General features: G+C 33.7%; 2 protein-coding genes across 2 annotated transcripts; one reads left to right on the top strand and one right to left on the bottom strand.

The window, feature by feature from the left end:
* The first annotated feature begins 306 nt into the window (after positions 1 to 306).
* LOC132157858 (collagen triple helix repeat-containing protein 1-like) lies at positions 307 to 11260 on the top strand. Its single transcript, XM_059567125.1, has 4 exons — positions 307 to 492; positions 7712 to 7930; positions 9132 to 9348; positions 10520 to 11260. The coding sequence occupies exons 1-4, from the start codon at positions 376 to 378 to the stop codon at positions 10666 to 10668; spliced, it is 702 nt and encodes a 233-aa protein (XP_059423108.1). The 5' UTR covers positions 307 to 375; the 3' UTR covers positions 10669 to 11260.
* Positions 11261 to 12361: 1101 nt separating this feature from the next.
* On the bottom strand, positions 12362 to 18613 carry LOC132157857 (mitochondrial folate transporter/carrier-like). The gene is made up of 7 exons (XM_059567124.1): positions 18168 to 18613; positions 16852 to 17002; positions 16508 to 16593; positions 14619 to 14773; positions 14267 to 14380; positions 13843 to 13988; positions 12362 to 12975 (listed from the first exon to the last, which is right to left on the bottom strand). Exons 1-7 carry the CDS (start codon positions 18328 to 18330, stop codon positions 12849 to 12851), a joined length of 942 nt encoding a protein of 313 aa, XP_059423107.1. The 5' UTR covers positions 18331 to 18613; the 3' UTR covers positions 12362 to 12848.
* Between the last annotated feature and the right edge of the window lie 272 nt (positions 18614 to 18885).

The following is an 18885-nucleotide window of genomic DNA, read 5'->3' as shown; positions in this document are numbered from 1 at the left end:
TAGTTTTGCCGAGCACTCTGTGGCAGATAAAAAGACTGTTACAAGTGGATGAGGAGAAAAGACAAAAAAAAAAAAAGACAAAAAAAGCTCAGGGTGAGAGGTCATCTCACCTGTGAAGAGCATCAGTAGATTCTGAAAAACCACTGATAAGACCATCAGAAATATTGATTCTTGTGTTATGTCATATCATGACCCATTATAATCCGATTCTACATGTGGAGGGAAGTTTTACCAGCAGTCTGGGAATAATTGGTCCCTGGAGAGATCACATCAGCCCCGCCTCTCTCTCTCTCTCTCTCTCTCTCTCTCTCTCTGTCCTGTCTAGAGCTCAACAGATGTAAGCAGCCCTGTCTTCTCTAACCTCTCAGATCAAATATGGGACTCTTCAAGACACGAGTATTGATCATCTCCTGCTTATTGTTTACGTGTTATGAAGCAGAAAAATTAAAAACCAGAGGTCTGCGCCAGAAGGATGTTGACTACATGGAGAAAGTAAGTCTTAAAGTATTCATTGTTTTATTTTTGCCACTCTTGCAAAACATGATTTTCAAAGGGCAATATAACTTATGTATTTTTTGTGTATTTATGTACTGTATTTAAACCCAAAGGAAAGTTTAATTGCTCTGGAAACTAAATTATGATTCACTTAATTGTTAACATGTTCCTCGAAAAACTCCAAATTCCATTCATTGTTTTCTTTGAAGAGTATAGAGCTAAAAATTAATGGGCATAGTGCCTCAGATTATCCTTTTGTGTGTGTGTGTGTGTGTGTGTGTGTGTGTGTGTGTGTGTGTGTGTGTGTGTGTGTGTGTGTGTGTGTGTGTATGTGTGTGTGTGTTTGTGCGTAATAATTTGATGAAAAATGTTTGAGATCATACTGAGATTACAAAGTGTTTGCGATCTCTTTTGAACATCTACAGGAGAAATGTGAGATTTGTGGGGGCTTTTATTTCAAGAGAAACCTCTTTGTTTCCATTTTTCTCCAAAACAATTATTAAAGAGGTCTCATCTGCTCTTTGCTTTTTCACATAGGAAGGTTGGTCCTCTGCAGAAGTTCTAGAAACTCGTGGTTTTATTTTGAACTGTCTGAAAGAGGTCACAAATCAGATACTTCAGTTTTAAGTGTGCAGTATGAGTGACTATAAAATAATTGGCTACGCTGGCTGATTCTGTCTCTTCAAGAAATCAATACTGTAACTGTGATTTCCTGCAGACAGTGCAAGTTTTTTCTTATTGACTAAAGCCTTTGCCAATATTGAACAATGCCAGATTCATTTTTGCAGATGCAAAAAGAATATGAGTCACAGGGACCAGTTAACCAAGCGGTAACAATGGATTGATTGCTAAAAAGGATGTGACAAAGCTGTTTAGACTCTGTTCAGAGCCCACTAAGAGTAAATAGTTTGCAGGAAACTAACCAGAATTGTGTTTCTTTATTGAGAGTAAAACTCTTTTATTAAAAGAGACTAAGACTAAGTAACTCTTTCTGAAATATGCACACTGTAGTGTGCAATTTTTCTGTATGCACCGAATACCTGGATGATACCAACAGTGTATGCTTTGCAGCATAGAATAATTATATACACTAAAAGTGTTTGACTTAATACAGTTCACCCAAAATTGAAAATTTGCCGAAAACATACTCACCCTCTGGCCATCCAAGAAGCAGATGAGTTTGCTTCTTCATTGTAATGGATTTAGAGAACTTTAGCATTGCATCATTTACTCGTCAATGGATGCTCTTCAGTGAAAGGGTTCCGTCAGAATGAGATTCCAAACATCTGATGAAAAAAAAACTGTTTGTAAATGATCAAGGCATTTTTTAATTTAAACTGACGCAAAACTATTACATGTAGATTATTGTGATGTTTTTATCAGCTGTTTGGACTCTCATTCTGACGGCACCCATTCACTGCAGAGGATACATTGGTGAGCAAGTGATTTAATGCTACATTTTTCCAAATCTATTATTAAGAAGAAACAAACTCATCTACATCTTGGATGGCCTCAGGGTGAAAATAAAATGTTGGGGTGATCTATTCCCAGTGTTGGGGGTAATGCATTACAAGTAACGCGAGTTACGTAATCAGATTACCTTTTCAAGTAACTAGTAAAGTAATGCATTACTTTTTAATTTACAAGAAAATATCTGAGTTACTTTTTCAAAAAAGTAACGCCAGTTACTTTGTATTCCCATTTTTTGACTGACAAGCCTCCTGTTCCCATATTGGGAGAAATCGGATGTATGGAGGCATTGTGTGCGCTGTGTGAACATGATGTTACTGTAGTTCTAGACTAAATGTGAATGTGCATTAATTCATCCCACTCACAAAAAAACAAAAATCAAAACAGATTTAGTATTCATCAAAATTAATCAAAACAGTGAAATGCAAACTCAGAATATGACGCAAACCTGCAACAACTAAATATATTAAATAACACAAATGTATCTATTCCCATTTTATTAACAGTGTCTTTGCTGCTGACCTTTAATGATCCAGTTCAACCATACTAATAATTAAAAAATGACTTTAGATAAACTAACAATTGTGCTTCATTGTTTTTTTTTATTGCTGAAGAGTGTTGAACCTTCTTCTCCTGTGTTCTACTGTACAGACGTGAATTTACTTTTCCTTCAGCCTGAGGTTTATTCATTACACTTTTTGGTGTGAAAGGGCTTTTACATTTGCTATAAATAGAACTTCTTACATTAAAAGCAATCAAGCCCTGCTCATATTTAAAAAGTAACGTGAAAGTAACGCAAAAGTAATGTAACACATTACTTTCCATAAAAAGTAACTAAGTAACGTATTTAGTTACTTTTTTAGGGAGTAACGCAATATTGTAAGGCATTACTTTTAAAAGTAACTTTCCCCAACACTGTCTATTCCTTAACTTTAGCTGTCATTTTATAGTTTTGACTTTTTTTATTGCAAAATAAACTTAAAAGATCACCAAAATGTTACACATGCTTTTTTAAAAGTATGCACGCTAGTATTCAAGTTCGAACATTGTCTCGGTCTCTCGTCATCAAAGTCAATTGAATATACAGCTGTCGGCTGTTAAAAATTCCTCGCCTCATTTCATTCCTTGATTGCTTTGAAATCTCCCAAGGTCCAATTCAAGACAAATTTGATATTCATCTTTTGCATAATTTTATTCAACAATCTTGCCATTGCAACCATCTGCATTTTTATTAGTAATCCAAAGTTAACTTTGAATAGCCCAGACATAACCAACAATTTATGCGTGTCTGATATTCCAGTTTTCAAGCTACAGCAAGCCATAACAAGACTTAAAGTTATTCATTCTACGAGGTGTAGAATCATGCTGCACTTTTAAGACTGTGTAGAGATGTGATTGATCTTTATAAGGCCTGAAACATATTCAAGAATGTGAATGCCTAAACCTCTATAGATACAAACGCTTAATTTCAGGTTTTTTTGGTATGCCCAATCTGTCCAACCACAATTTGTAATGATGCAAGTATTGCGATTCTCAGGGGTATAGCAGCCATTAGCACAATGGTGTGTGACTCTACAGTAGTGCCCCCTCGAGTACTAAAGTTCGTTAACGCCTCAATAATGCAAGGCCATATTCACAAATCATTGCATTTATTTTATTTTCAAGTAGTTTTTTAATGCAAGTTCTTGGTCTCTTTGTGAATGATTTGTCAATGTACATTATTTCAATAAACTAAATGTTTGTTTTTGCAATAATTTATCAAAATTTTACTGCTTGCTCTACCTCTAATATATATATATATATTTTTTTTCAGCTGACATCATCAATGCCTCTTACTTGTTAAGCTTTTTCCATAGTAATACCACTTTATGATTTAAGCTTTCCCCAACAGCATTTCATGTTGACTTTAACAATGATCAACAGGTGTTCAAAAAGCATTAATTTCTGTTTGTACAGTGTTTGTACAGTTTGTTTGTGTTATTTAGCTATTATTTATATACAGTACTATTATCACAATAATCCACTCCACTCCAGTAAGGTCTAGTGAAATGGAAATGCTATGTATTTATAAATAAATATAAAAAAAATCCATCATTAAGATAAAGTTAAATGTGAAAACAGTCAAAAACAGTTCTAAACAAATATAGTGTGTTGGTGGATTTTGATGTAAGAAGACAATAGGGAATTGACTTTTCTCTGGAGGAAGCCTTATTTTGGATTATGAACTTGTATTTTGGCCAGAAGCGACAGTTTTAAATTAAAGCGTCTTGATGGATTTGTTTCTTACGAACACACAAATTTTTACTTCACCAGATGTTAATTGACTGAAGAGTCAAGTGAATTACTTGTGTATCATTGTGATGTTTTTATCAGCTATTTGGACGCTCATTCTGATGGCACCCATTCACTACAAAGGATCCATTGATGAGCAAGTGATAACTTATAATGCTAACTTTCTACAAATTTGTTTTAATGAATAAATAAACGTATCTATTATAATAAAGTTTTGAGACGTTCAAATCTAAGTTAATTAACTTTGTGCTTTCAAAATGACTTTATAACAACTTTGTCCCACCAACATGGCCTAGCATAAACAACAAGGCACTAGCTTTATTTCTGGAAAGGTTCAGGCTACGACAAATTAGTTAAGATGTTTTATCACAAACTAGTAAATGAAATGAAATAAATCAAGGGCCCTATTAATCATGGACTGGGAAAAATGTCTTAGCTCCTGGATCAGAGTTACTCTATCACCAAAAAAAAGTGTTTTATTGTAAATGGTTGTATCAGGTAAACATTCCAGTCGATTCATCATTGTAATGGAAAACAGGCTCGGTAATCCTTCTGAATTTGCTCGTGGTGGGTAGATTATATGGAGGGCGAGTTTGTCATTCAGACCAGTCGGGGAAGCATCACAGATGAACCTGGCAAGACAAGCCTCTGAAGAAAACGCGGCTGTGTGCATGGCATTGTTTGCAGGACACTCAGGTGTGTTCTGTCAATAGAAAGCAGCGGAGCCAAACGCACTGAAGGCTTGAGCTCGGCCACGGCACTGCAAGCTTATAAATATGAATGCATTTCACTTCCTGGCTTGCCCATGGCCTGTATCGGGAAGATTTATCACCTATTCAAGGGCCCTTATTTCCACAGCTCTCTGCTCGCAGGCATGCTGATTAGAAGCTGCATTACTCTTGCAAAAGAGACTCAGGTGCTAAAGCCAGGCCTCCTGCGCTCAGAGCCGTGTTTTGTTCGCGCAGACAAGGTTGGGTAACTGCGATGACATCGCTTCATATTCGATCCTTGCACTCGGAAGCCACGTTCATATTGAGATCTAAATGTTTGGTGTGTCACTGCTTCGCTAATGCGCGCGCATTTGCACAAAACTCTAAATAGCCTATTATGCATGCGCCTTTTCTGCATGACTGGAGAGCCCGCTGGAAGATTCTCATCCATCAGTGTCGTTGGCATAAAGTCTACACCTCCTCAGTGAATGTTCATTAGAATGCAATTTTGCTCACACAGGCTGGGCAGCGTTAATACTTTGTTTTCACCAGTTCTGGTTGAAGATCAAATGCATGCATAACATAATGTCATATTTTGACTAGTGCATTTGTTAAGGCTAATATTAAGCTGTAAGTGCCACCTAGCCTCCCCTGCCTCGTGTTTTAGTAGCCTATTATATACTATTGTAATATTTTAAATAAGCTTATTTTGTTTTTTTGTGAAAAATATTTTCATGTTCAGTTTTAATTTTAATTGTAATTTTAGTAATGCTGTGTGCTTTTGAATTGTTTTAATTCTTTTCTATTATATTTCTAATTTACTTTTTAGTTTTTAGTAATTTTTAGTACTCCAACTTATACTTATTTTCATCAGTTAATTCTTCAGTTTAATGTTTTTATTTCCGCTTTCTTTCAATTGTACTAGTTTTTAAAAAGCTAAATAAATAAATAAATATAAACATAACATAGCATGGTTTGTTGAGGGGTGCTATTACTTCTCTAAATGATCAGACTTGCAGTTTTGTCTTGGGTTGGTTATTTAGCTAAGCCTTCTTTTTGCTAAACTAAACTTGTAGTTCAGTTCTCTTGGTTCTTTTGTTCCAGACCACAAAAAGAAGAAGAAAATTTAAGGCAAAATGTAGTCCTAGTGCGCTTAGCGTTTACATTTGTAATTTTTAATGCTGAAACTAAATAGACTTTACAAAGTTCAGTTTAATCAAGCCAAACCTGGCAAGTGTAAACATACCCTAAAAACAAAACATAGATTTTCGAAACTTTGAATCAATTGAACTAATTGCTTCGTTGGATGATCACTTCACAGTTAGGGAAGTCGTGGCCTAATGGTTAGAGAGTCGGACTCCCAATCGAAGGGTTGTGAGTTCGAGTCTCGGGCCGGCAGGAATTGTAGGTGGGGGGGAGTGCATGTACAGTGCTCTCTCCACCCTCAATACCATGACTTAGGTGCCCTTGAGCAAGACATCGAAACCCCAACTGCTCCCCGGGCGCTGCAGCATAAATGGCTGCCCACTGCTCTGGGTGTGTGTGTGTGTGTGTGTTCACTGCTCTGTGTGTGTGCACTTTGGATGGGTTAAATGCAGAGCACGAATTCTGAGTATGGGTCACCATACTTTGCTGAATGTCACTTCACTTTTCGAATCTTGAAGTGACACCTTCTGATCAAAATGGTGTAAATTGAACGCAAACTAAGCTTGAATGTCCATATAAATTGTGAATGTTTTGATTGAAAGTATAATTAAATGCAATTAACAAATCGTTAAATACTAAATAATATTTGTTATTTTACTAATTTGTAGGGTATATTTCTTGGTTAATCAGGTTAGTAAGAGACTAAGTATAGGCTAATTTTTCCTTTTATTATAAAAATTTGTCATTACACATAACTATAATGTTGATTCGCGATCAGGCAAAAACCACATAGACACTAGTTCATGGGTTTGTAGAGATCTGCCCCTAGCGATGAGCCAATAACATTTTTCAAAACCTTTCTGATCGAATCTTCATTTACTGAAATCATGTAACTTCAGCAGTTCGATGCATGCTCCAAATCACAGCTTCGAAACAAAAAATTCTAAGTTTCATGAAGCAGTTTTACGAAAACTCTTTTTTTTTTACTTAAACGCTATGTATTAATAGCTTTAAAAGGCACCTATGTGATTTCCTTCCCAGCTATATAACTTCCCAGACATAACTGACTGTGTTATTGTAACTTATGCATGTTTATAGCATAAACTTGTGTCAATGTGTGTCCCATGCCATGTGATACATGATTATTATTATAAGCAGATGTTTTTTGAGATCTGAGATACTAGCTGTAATGGCACTGTCCTATTCTGTCCTATACTGTCAAAGAATGCTGTATCCGTGTTTAAGTTGTTCATCTGAGACTCTGAACAACTGATTATGAATCACAGAAATAATGAACCGTGTGTTACAGTCTGAATAGACAGATGATTTAGTCTCCATCCAACCAGGTTTAATGCAGGTATTGTCCCAGTATATGCTACTTCTCTATGCCCATCAGCAACATTGTGCAAAAAAGTATAAGCCATAGCATGGTATTTTCATCAGTAACCAGAGACCACACTATTAGAGCTCATTCCAGATCCATTATGCTGACTAGTGTTAGAAGAGATTGTTAATACCTCTTACAGGCACTTCAAGCTACAAAATATGCTGTTTAATATCAAACCAAAAAGCTCCTGTTGAATCCTGTATGTTTCCAGTATTCCAGCTGCCTCCAGGGTCCAGCAGGCCCCCAGGGAAGGGAGGGAAATCCAGGAGTGAATGGAATTCCAGGTACTCCTGGTCTACCGGGCCGGGATGGTGCAAAAGGAGAGAAGGGTGAGTGTGTGACGGAGAGGTTTGAAGAGCCGTGGAAACCCAACTACAAGCAATGTGCCTGGAACGCTCTCAACTACGGCATTGACCTGGGCAAAATTACAGTAAGAGGTCACAATGATGATTAATAATTCATTTAAAGCATTTGTGTCAAAAAGATCAGTGCAGTATTAATCTAGTTTTATTTATATACTTTTTTTTTGTTTTCCTTTTAGTTTTAGCAATTTCGTTGTGTGCTTTTGTAATTTGTATTATGATTTTTTTTATTGCTGTAATTATTATTATTATTATTATTTTAAGATATAGTTTTTGTGTAATTTAGGTTTGTATGACTTAAACATATTTTGTTGAACTGTCAAAGTAATATTCAAGTTCAACTTATATATATAACTGATTTATTTTATATCTTTTTATTATTATTATTATTTTTATTTGTATGTAATATTTATCTATTTATTTTATTTTATTTTAGCCTTATTTCAATTGAAGATAAAGACTTTTAGTTTTAGTCAACAATAAAAACACTGGTACACTGTAAAAAATATTTTAAAAAGTTTTAAACAAAACAAAGATTATTGGAGTGTTTTACATTTATGTCTTTCTATTTCAAAATGTCATGTTCATTCAATGTGTAATTGTAATTTTTTACCATGGTACTTTTGTTCATTGTCTTTAATTGCTGACCTACTTAAAAAGGGTAAATAATGGTTGTTACTGTAAGTGAGCACTGACGATAGCAATGTGCTGCTGAAACATTTACTCTGGTTTGTCTGTTTTAATTCACATGCAATCTATAAAATAAAAAATGTTTTTGTAGACTTTTTTCAGTCTTGAGTAGATCAGTGTGCAGTTAGTCACCTTCTTGCTCACTTTTTTCATCAAAAATGTTAATATTTGCTTGTTTTTTTTAATTGATCAAATTTTCATTATTGAGTTACCAAAATTTAAATTAGTAAATAAATGTAATTATTTTGTATTATTATTAATAATAATAATAAAATAAATAATGTCAAATCTTAACATTGAAAGATTTTCTGAACTCTAGACTATTTTCTTTGCCAAAATTATAAGTGCATTTTCTATAAAATGGTTTTAGTAATTATTATAATGTATGGGAAAGTCATAAAAAGTTTGGAACCCACTTCGTAATCATTTAGTACAGGGTAAGAAAAAAAAATACTATACTTATACAGTCACCATATTGCGTACTTCCACAGTATTTTTTGGTTTATTTGCTTCTTTCAAGCAGGTGTGTAGTAAAGCAGACGTCAGACTCATCAGCTCATCTTGTGTTCCTGTCCTCAGGAGTGTACGTTCACTAAGAAGCATGCAGACAGTGCTCTCCGTGTGCTGTTCAGCAGCTCACTCAGGCTGAAGTGTAAGACAGCTTGTTGCCAGCGCTGGTACTTCACTTTTAATGGGGCAGAATGTGCTTCTCCGCTGTCTATAGAGTCCATCATTTACCTGGACCAGGGAAGTCCAGAATTCAACTCCACCATCAACATACACAGAACCACGTCAGGTAAGGGCCAAGAAACCGCTTGCTTGGACACTGACATCTGAACTGTACATCTGAGAAGAGGTGTGAGATTGCCAAAAACAATTCCTTACAGTGTGTCACAGCTCATGTATGTCAGTGCTGAAATGGAGATCTTTAAAATACATGTTTGCAAGATTTGTAACATTCTATAAGAAAAAATGTGTTATAGTGTTAATAATTTTGCACAAATTAATGTTGAAAGGACAAGTTGGAAAAGGAGAGATTTACTTGCAGAGTTCTGCCAAAAGAATGATTGTCTTTTTGACATAATTTTGAGTAATGCGTAATTTGAAAAAATTTTTTTATTATTTGTTTGTTTCTTTGTTTAATAACTAAGTAGGTGTTGATAATATCTATCTATCTATCTATCTATCTATCTATCTATCTATCTATCTATCTATCTATCTATCTATCTATCTATTATATTGTATTATATGAACATTTATATTCATTTTTAAACAACTTATTGTAAATCAATAAATTCTTAAAGATTCAGTATAACAATGTTATATATATATATATATATATATATATATGTGCTTCAACTGAATATTAATATTATATTAATAATTCAATCATTATAAATGAATAATTTACAAAATATTATTTCAGCAAAGTCTATATATATAATTTAAACATGTATAATAATAAGCATTTGCTCATTTTTACAGAATTAGCCTTTTTCAGCATGACACAGGATATTTGGAGTTTATTTTGTGATAATGACTGTCTGTCTGTCCATTATGTCTTTCATATGTTAATGAGGAGTACAAAAGACAGGCTTGTGTAGAATGACCCATGCTGTCTTTCACTCAGTACTGACCTGTAATATAAAGTTCAACCCCTTGGTCCATTAACAGTGATGTATGATAAATAAAACAGTCAATGAAAGCCTTTTATGGCTCTTGTGCTACAGGGCAAGTCTTCGAAAAGCTCTCCGCTCTAAACATTGCAAATTGTTCGGTGTGGATTAATTACAGCAGATAAGGGTGTCTCTGAATTTCTCATTCCCCCTCAGGGTGCAATAAAGCATGTCTGTTTATCTCTGCTTTTGGAATGTTTTTTTTACTTGAAGCCTTGAGATGGTCATCGGAGAACCAGAGCAGAGTTATCAGATGGACAGACTGACTGACACGCCGTCTGTTTGTTTCAGTTGAAGGTTTATGTGAAGGATTGCGGAAAGGCCTGGTGGATGTTGCGATCTGGGTGGGAACCTGCGGAGACTATCCACACGGAGACGCTTCCACCGGCTGGAATTCTGTTTCCCGCGTGATCATAGAAGAGCTTCCTCTGAGCAGCTGAGTCCAGAAACTTCCAAGCACTTACTGTCCTATGACATTCTGAATTGCTTTGTACTACACTCTTCTAAAGGTTCTTTTTTGGCTTTGATGGTTCCATGGAACCTTTTAATTCCACAAAATATTTTTTAAAGTTCCAAAAAGGTGGTTTTTCACAGTGATGCCATAGAACCATCATCTTTGGTTCCTTGGTTCTCAAAATAATATTTTTTTCTTAGTGTGCTGAACATTTGAATCATCTAAAGCAGGGGTCTTCAAACAGTCTGGTTCATAATGTCAATGGCAGCACCATTTTACAGTTTTACCATTTCCGCAGTTTAAAGTGAGCAAAACAACGGATCTGTGCACACCACCACGCTCAGGTCATTACTGTATATCTTTATTTAGAACCATTCAAACCCTTTTCAGAAACATAAATCACTGTAAGATCTACAGATGATGTGGTTATTTTTACTTTATTGGTATCAATGGTTTCACAAAGATCTTTACCATCCATGGAACCTTTTCATTTCACAAAAGGTTCTTTAGATTATTAAAATGTTCTTCACACTCAGAAAAAAACATGGTTCTTTTAAGAACTGTTCACTCTTTGGGAAGCCAAAATCTGTTCTCCTGCAGCACTGCAGAAAAAGAAAAAACTTTTGGAACCTCCACTTCCTTCAAACCTTGATTTATTTCTAAGAAGTACTTCTGCAGCATTTGTTTGCAGATGTCACTTGGTTTGATATTTTGTGACGTTATATTTAAGTTGAACAGCTCTCTCTTGAGTTCTGCCTCTACAAACAAGGGCTGAAACAATCACATAACCTTGGATTGTAGTGACAGACTCTAAAACAAACTACAGCAAAAGAAAGTTTGTAAGTAATTATGTTTAACAATTTGAGTCTGGACAGCTTCTGTAAAAACTCTGAATACATTTTATTGGCTAACTTTTAAATGTCAATAAAGTTTTTTTTAAAGAACTCCTCACTTGGGTTCATGTTCTTCAAAGAGCATAGAGTATTAACCTATGAGCGTAACCAAATTTAAGGCCAAGAATTTGAGCTCATTAACACAAATGTCAGCAAATCTGTATGCGCTTGTGATAGGAGGAAAAAAGCCTGAGGTTTGGTTTGGTTGAACAGGATAAAGCAACATGGATGTAAACATGAAGTAGACTTATACACATAAAACAGTTTTACCATTGATTTACTCTGATGACTTACCATTAAGGCTTGGCAATATAGCTAAAAACAAAAACAAATGGTGTCATTATTTTTCTAACAATATTTGAAATACAGATCTCAAAATGTATGCCTTTGGTCTGAAACGGCAGAAAAGACATTTCTAATGTTACAGTAGATTTCAATTTCAAGAAATGCTGTTATCAGTATATTAATCAGTATATTAGAATGATTTCTGAAGGATCATGTGAAACTGAAGACTGGAGGAATGCCGAAAATTCAGCTTTGCATCACAGGAATAAATTACATTTTAAAATATATTCAAATAATAAACTAATTAAATTAAATTGTAATAATATTCCCCAAAAAATTATGATTTTTAATCAAATAAAGCAGCCTCTTATGATGAGCATAAGAGACTTCTTTCAAAAAAACATTTAAAAAATGCATACCAACTCAAACGTTGCCACACGTATGGATGAATTTTTTTTGTTTTGAATTGAGAAACTTAAGTTACAAAGCACATTAAAATGGTTTCAATATTCACAATGTTGCTTCATTTTATATTACCAGTGAATTAACAATATGGATATTTCATATACTGCCCAGCCCTAGTTACATAATTTATCTTTAGATCTTGATAAAAGGTTAAAACCTTGTTTGTTTGTACAATTTTTAATTAGACAAAAAACAAACTGAAATTAACAGCCTGCATGTGAACATAATTAACAGCCACTTAAAAATGGTCACATAATATATATCCCTCATGTCCATATTCACCATAATGTCACCAGTGTTCAAGAGAAACCAAACTAGTATCAGATGTGATTCTGTTAGACACTTTGAACTCGGTAAAATCATGCATTTCAGTTCTCCAGAGAAGACCAGGATGTATTATTTCTCTCTATTCACATCTCGGACTCCTCCATTGGCGTTAAACACTGTCGCTGATGGGACGTCCCATCCCAGGCTGCTCTGCTCCCTGCAGGACGGCTCCACTGCACTTATTCCTGTTCTCAGTTCACTTGTCCTGGTCCAGGAGGAAGCTGGAAACATTCTCATAGACCACGAAGGTAATGCAGCAGGCCGGAGTGACTCGGATCAGGTTGGGCACCATGCCTTTGTAGAAACCCAACAGACCCTCGTTTCTGATCAAACACCAGGAGATAGACAAAAGATCACAGCACCTTTTACCATGTGCATAAACTGCTCAGACTAGTCTTAAAATTGACCACCACTGGTTATAACTTTTTAAAGCCAGATGCATAAAAAGGTAAAGTGATTAAAGGTAAATCAAGACTGATTACCACTTGGTTAACTGTAAGTGGTCAAACTAGGTCTTGACATAGTGGCTATGTTTATGCAACTCACCTCAGAAAATTGATGTGAAAATTCATCACATGTATCAGTTTGCAACTAAGTATGCTCATATCAACCTAATTTTCTAGTAACAAGTATTAGGTATTTAGGTTTATTAAGATTTTTACTAATAAAGAAATTAATCAAAAGTGACAGTAAATACTATTATATTACAAAAATAATATTGCAAAATGTTACAAAAAGTTTGTATGTGATTGAGATTATAATATAATATAATAATTACACAACATATTTCTATTTTAAATGCTGTTCTTTTGAACATGCTGTTAAATGAACAAAAATGATTAACCTTTACACAGCAGTGAGTAATAATGCTAAAAATTCAGCATTGCATCACAGAAATAAATTACATTTAAAAAATATATTCAAATAGGAAACAATTATTTTAAATTGTAATAATATTAAAAATTTTACTGTGTTTTTAAATTAAAATAAATGCAGCCTTGGTGAGCATAAGAGACTTCTTTGAAAACACTAAAAAGCTTTTGAACCATAGTGTATAATAAATAGTTTAATGCAGTTCAAATTAAGGGTTTGATAGCATAAAAGTCAAGTTTGTCTTTGTTTTTGTTATTTAGATTTGGTTTGCTAATGTGCTTGTTTTTGATTAGCATGTATGTAAATCTCATGCTTACCTAAACGTTCTGTGGATGACATCTACCACTCCATCATACGTGTTGTGCTGATCTTGCAGACGGGCTCGGACCACCTGATATGGGTATGTCATAGCCACTGCGAATATTTTGGACAAAGCTGCCATGGTAATGTATTCTAATGCATTCTAGAAAGAAAATCGAGCACAAAATGCACTGTGAGTTTCTACAAACCGCATTAATGAACCGACAAACGTGGCTGTTTAGCATAATACCACTGTGTAAAGTGATGCCAAAATGTCTTTGGACACCTAAAATTAAACATGCAAGGTCAAGTGACAACAAGATTGCTATTTTGAAATGTTTATTGTAGCATAATGCAATGTTTACCATTTTAATGCAGGAAGCCAAACATTCAGTTCATTTCATAAACTATGTGTCTAACGTCTGTCTTGCTCATACTAACCAGTTTAGCATCTGATTGCATCTTTCTGTATTTGTTATAATCTCTCTTCAGCTCTTCATATGCCATGAACTGCAGTGCACCATGGGAGGTTCCAAACAATCCCGGGACGAACCCCTAGGGATCATAACGGTTAACTCAGCTAGATGAAACAAACAAACAAACAAACAAACCCCACAGCATGCAACTGACACACAATCACAAATTTTCCCATGCACATTCCATATTTCCTTATACAAGTGCTCCCCCTAGTGGCACAAAGGGAGTTTCATCAACTATTTCCTAGTAAAAGGAAACGATCCATCCAGCGACTGCATAAAACGACCTGTACACTGCCATAGAAACTCTTTTGTACCCGATAGAGTCCTGCGATCCCTTCATGGTGGTAGATTTTCACAAGAGCATTCATCATCCCCTTGTACTGCTTCTTAGATGGATCTGCGCTGTACTGCAGAACCAGGCGAGTTTTGGTGACCCAGATCGGATTAGTCAGGCAAAGCGTCATCGCCCCTAAAAAACAGTGAAACTGAATATAAAGTAAATGAACGGCAGCTGTTGTAAAACCAAGATCCACATGAAAAGAGTCATTACTGGACCCTAATGGCTCACGGTGGGTCATTTCAAGTGAAGGATGTACCTCATTCAATTAGAGAAGCCCATGACACACACACACACACACACACACACTCTTCAACATGAGCTCTTTGCTGGAAGTTTAGATTATACACAAAGCAATTTACATTGCGTTTAATGTCACAAAAAGCTTTTTATGATATTAATGGACAAATCGTGACTTAGCCGGTGGTCATTTCATCTAAAATGACTGCTGGTCTAGTGATAGATTGCTCTGCTAATGATTATACTGTACCCATTTGGCTATAAAAAAATAAGGGTTTGTTTAATTTTAGCAAGCTTATGCGCATCTAATTTGCGGTCTTTCTTGTAGGTGTACATTTATATACACACATACGTACATGTATTTAGATATATACACACACACTTAAAGATTTAGATATTTTAACATTTAAACATTTCACTAACATTTTTAACATTATAAATATATAAAAATATTTACTAATTACAGTTAAACTAATATATATATATATATATATATATATATATATATATATATATATATATATATATATATATAAAATGAGAAATAATATATAATTTAGTAAAAGCATAAACAACAACAGAAGTGTAGTTTACCTTTTATGGTAGTTATTTAATTCTGATAGCATTTTTATGCGCTCTGTTCTTTTAGGACAAACATTCAAGCCATGTTTAGATCACGGCCCACCAGCAGAGCAGCACTGATCTACAGCGCTCAAGAGATTGTGTATGTTTCAGACTTAAAAACAAGCGATCAATACCTGGGCTATGCCTCATTCGTTATGCTCCAGTTTATCTTTCAGCACTGATTAGAAAGGCATGTGTTGAAATTCACTTTGTCAGCATTTATCATTTTGACTGATGATGGGAGAAAATAAATGAGCAATACACGGGAAAACAAGAGGAAATACTTGAGTACTCATCCTTCGTATTTTTAAGTTGTTACAACTACATGCATTTATTTCATTTCATATGCTACCCATATCTCAACTCAATCTCACATATAATTGTTTTTATTTCCTTCCTTTTTATTTCATTTTGAGTTGAAGCCTATTTTAGACAAAATTAGGTATAAATATTTTATTAACGTTCTTTATTATATTTTTTTATTACTTTATTATTATTATTTTTTTTTAGTAAACGGGCAGAAAAAAAATGACTAAACTATTGTTTTCATGCTAAATAAAACCCTTAACTATCATAAAATATGCTTCATTTTATATAAGCAAGATATAATGTATTTAAAATAATAATAATAATAATATTTCTTGGTTGTGATTTTGGAGTGAAAATTACATATATATAATATGTGAGTGAGAGTTTAGAAAATTAAGCCTATTTTATTTTTTATTATATATATATATATATATATATATATATATATATATATATATATATATATATATATATATATATATATATATATATATATATATATATATATATATAAAACACTGAAAGTAATACAAAAATGGTCACTAAAACCTTAATGGTCATAAAACAGGCTTTTATTTAAGCAAACATAATAATAATTAATATTTCCTTCTTGTAATTTTATAGTGAAAATGACCCGGTCATGTTCTTGACAGCATTGAGTCTGATGTGATGAGAGTCTGTGGTGATTCTGACCTGCTCCTGCTGCTGACAGCAGATGTTCAGTGGCACTTAGCTCTGTTTGTCTGCCTTCTTTGTTGTATGCTTTGATTGCATTGTAACTACGAATCAAAAAGAAGTTATATTAATTGAGAGATATTTATATCTAACATTATACTTATTTATCTGTGGTAAGCAGAATAACAGACTCTGGACTGCTAAATAACTGAAAAGTTGTCAAGTCAAGTCTCCCTTTATTTACATTGTGCTTTAAACTAAAAAGATTGTGTCAAAGCAAAGGAACAACATTAATTAGGAAAACATTGTGTCAATAATGCAAAATGACAGTTAAACTGTGCTTATTACAGAATGATACATACAAGAAAAAGTATAGCCCCCATGACGCTCCAGCACCCCAGATATTTGGGGTGACACCTTGATAAAGGCCCCGGAGACCCTCCTGCTGCCAGATGCTTTTCATGCAGTGCAGAATTCCATTGTACTTCGGTCTCACATCCAAACCATCACTCACTGCAATACAGTAAAGAGTGAAACATGTTAGCCTGCCCTACTCACGCCACACATATCAGCAATGCATGCTTGTATTAGAGCAAACTCTCTCATATACAGTATATAGTATACAGAAAATCTGTAAAACTAATAGATTTATTATTAATCAATTTAATTGATTTACTTGAAATCATAAATTGAAACTGATTTGGTAATAGGCTACTTAACCTTTTTTTTTATTGAGATATTTCTTAAAATATTCAAATACAATACAATTACAATATTTATAAAAATATAATCAAACAAATTTATTAAACTAGTCATCAAGATCTTGACGTGTACATATATTTATTTTGGGACTAATCACATCATAACATTTTCTTGTAAAGTTTATTAATGAATTGATGAGATCATGACAGTTGACATATTAATATATTGCCATATATATTCAAATCATATAATTTGTAGTCTTATTCATCCAGTCAATGATGTTGGTCAGTATTTTTGTATTTATGTAGTGTCCTAAATTTTTTATAAAAATAAAAAGTTAATTATTAAACATTACTATAACTTTTAACTTAGAAATTTCCACCACATTATATGTATTTTTAATTAAATGAAAGATAATTATAATAATTATATATAATTATTTTAATGTAAAATCATTTTCTATTTCTAACTGTTTTTAAATTCATTTTAAATAAGTACATTTGTAAATCATTTTCAAAAAGTTTTAAAATTGCTTGTTTTATTCTTATTATTTTTCTGCATGATTATTTTACTTTCTTTTATGTAAAGCACTTTGAATTACCATTGTGTACGAAATGTGCTGTATAAATAAACTTGCCTTGCCTATAAAAATGAATTAAACTAGACGTATATTTGTTGGCATATTTTCATATAATTATTTCGGGGCTAATCACACCATAACAATTTTTCAAACAGTTTATTAATAAATAAGATCATGAAAGTAATCAAATCTTAACATATTTTCATGTGCATCTGTTTATGACATACAACGTCCTATTAATAACAATTACTAATGTTTTTCTATATACAGTGACTAAATGTTTTATCAAAATAAAAAGTGAATGATTAAATATTATTATTAGCCAGATCTATTGACCTCAAATGATATAATCACCAAGTACGTTTAATGACATACTGGTTCTGGTTTTACACATACCTGCAAACCTAATTTTGACCAGGTCCAGAGGATGCAGCACTAGTGTGGACACCACTCCTCCACTGAGTCCTGCTATTAGATTCTCGATCTTCACATGACTGAAGAGTCTCTGCAGGCTGCTGGTGAGGGTCAGGGGGACAGGGGAGCCCTGGCTGGGGCTCATAACTGCTCCCTTACCGCAGATCAACACACTAAACCACCTACTTTAACATTGGCCCAGTCTAAACATTTAGACCGGTAAAGACTTTTCTGGGATTTGTTATTTCAGTAAGAATTAACTGTGTGCATGACCTTACCAATTAATGTAAGACTATTCCCAGTGACAGACAGCAGTGATGATTCGCACACGGTGCTTTACACAACACAAGCTGCGCATGCGTACCACTGTCATTTCAAAATAAGAGTCTTTAACGCCTACCATGACGAAATTCATTAGCGGAAATTAGAAAATAATAAATAACCAGTTTAATTTAAAATAAAAAACAGACCCAGATTAAAAGAATTCGCAGTCGACAGTATATTTATAACTGATTTTATACAACAGTTTTTCTTCATTTTCATTTTCTCTATTATTATAAATATTATGTAATATAATTATGTTCTCAAATAGTGTCATGACGAAAATTATTATTAGAATAATATGGTACTGAGAAACATTAAAAGGAATTCATTTTATAAGATTTATTGTTTATGAGAAATGTTATTTTTTCATTCATTA

The sequence above is a fragment of the Carassius carassius genome, chromosome 15, assembly GCF_963082965.1.
Source record: "Carassius carassius chromosome 15, fCarCar2.1, whole genome shotgun sequence".
Taxonomy (NCBI): Eukaryota; Metazoa; Chordata; class Actinopteri; order Cypriniformes; family Cyprinidae; genus Carassius; species Carassius carassius.
Note: the sequence above shows the minus strand (reverse complement) of the source record. Positions and strands in the feature narration are given on the sequence as shown.

Coding starts and splice junctions, on each gene's coding strand:
- LOC132157858 (XM_059567125.1), top strand. CDS start 376: ATGGGACTCTTCAAGACACGAGTATTGATCATCTCCTGCTTATTGTTT. Junction 493..7,711: donor ATGTTGACTACATGGAGAAA/GTAAGTCTTAAA, acceptor GTATGTTTCCAG/TATTCCAGCTGCCTCCAGGG. Junction 9,349..10,519: donor CATACACAGAACCACGTCAG/GTAAGGGCCAAG, acceptor TGTTTGTTTCAG/TTGAAGGTTTATGTGAAGGA.
- LOC132157857 (XM_059567124.1), bottom strand. CDS start 18,330: ATGAGCCCCAGCCAGGGCTCCCCTGTCCCCCTGACCCTCACCAGCAGC. Junction 17,003..18,167: donor GGTCAAAATTAGGTTTGCAG/GTATGTGTAAAA, acceptor ACTGTATTGCAG/TGAGTGATGGTTTGGATGTG. Junction 14,381..14,618: donor GGATCGCAGGACTCTATCGG/GTACAAAAGAGT, acceptor TATGATCCCTAG/GGGTTCGTCCCGGGATTGTT.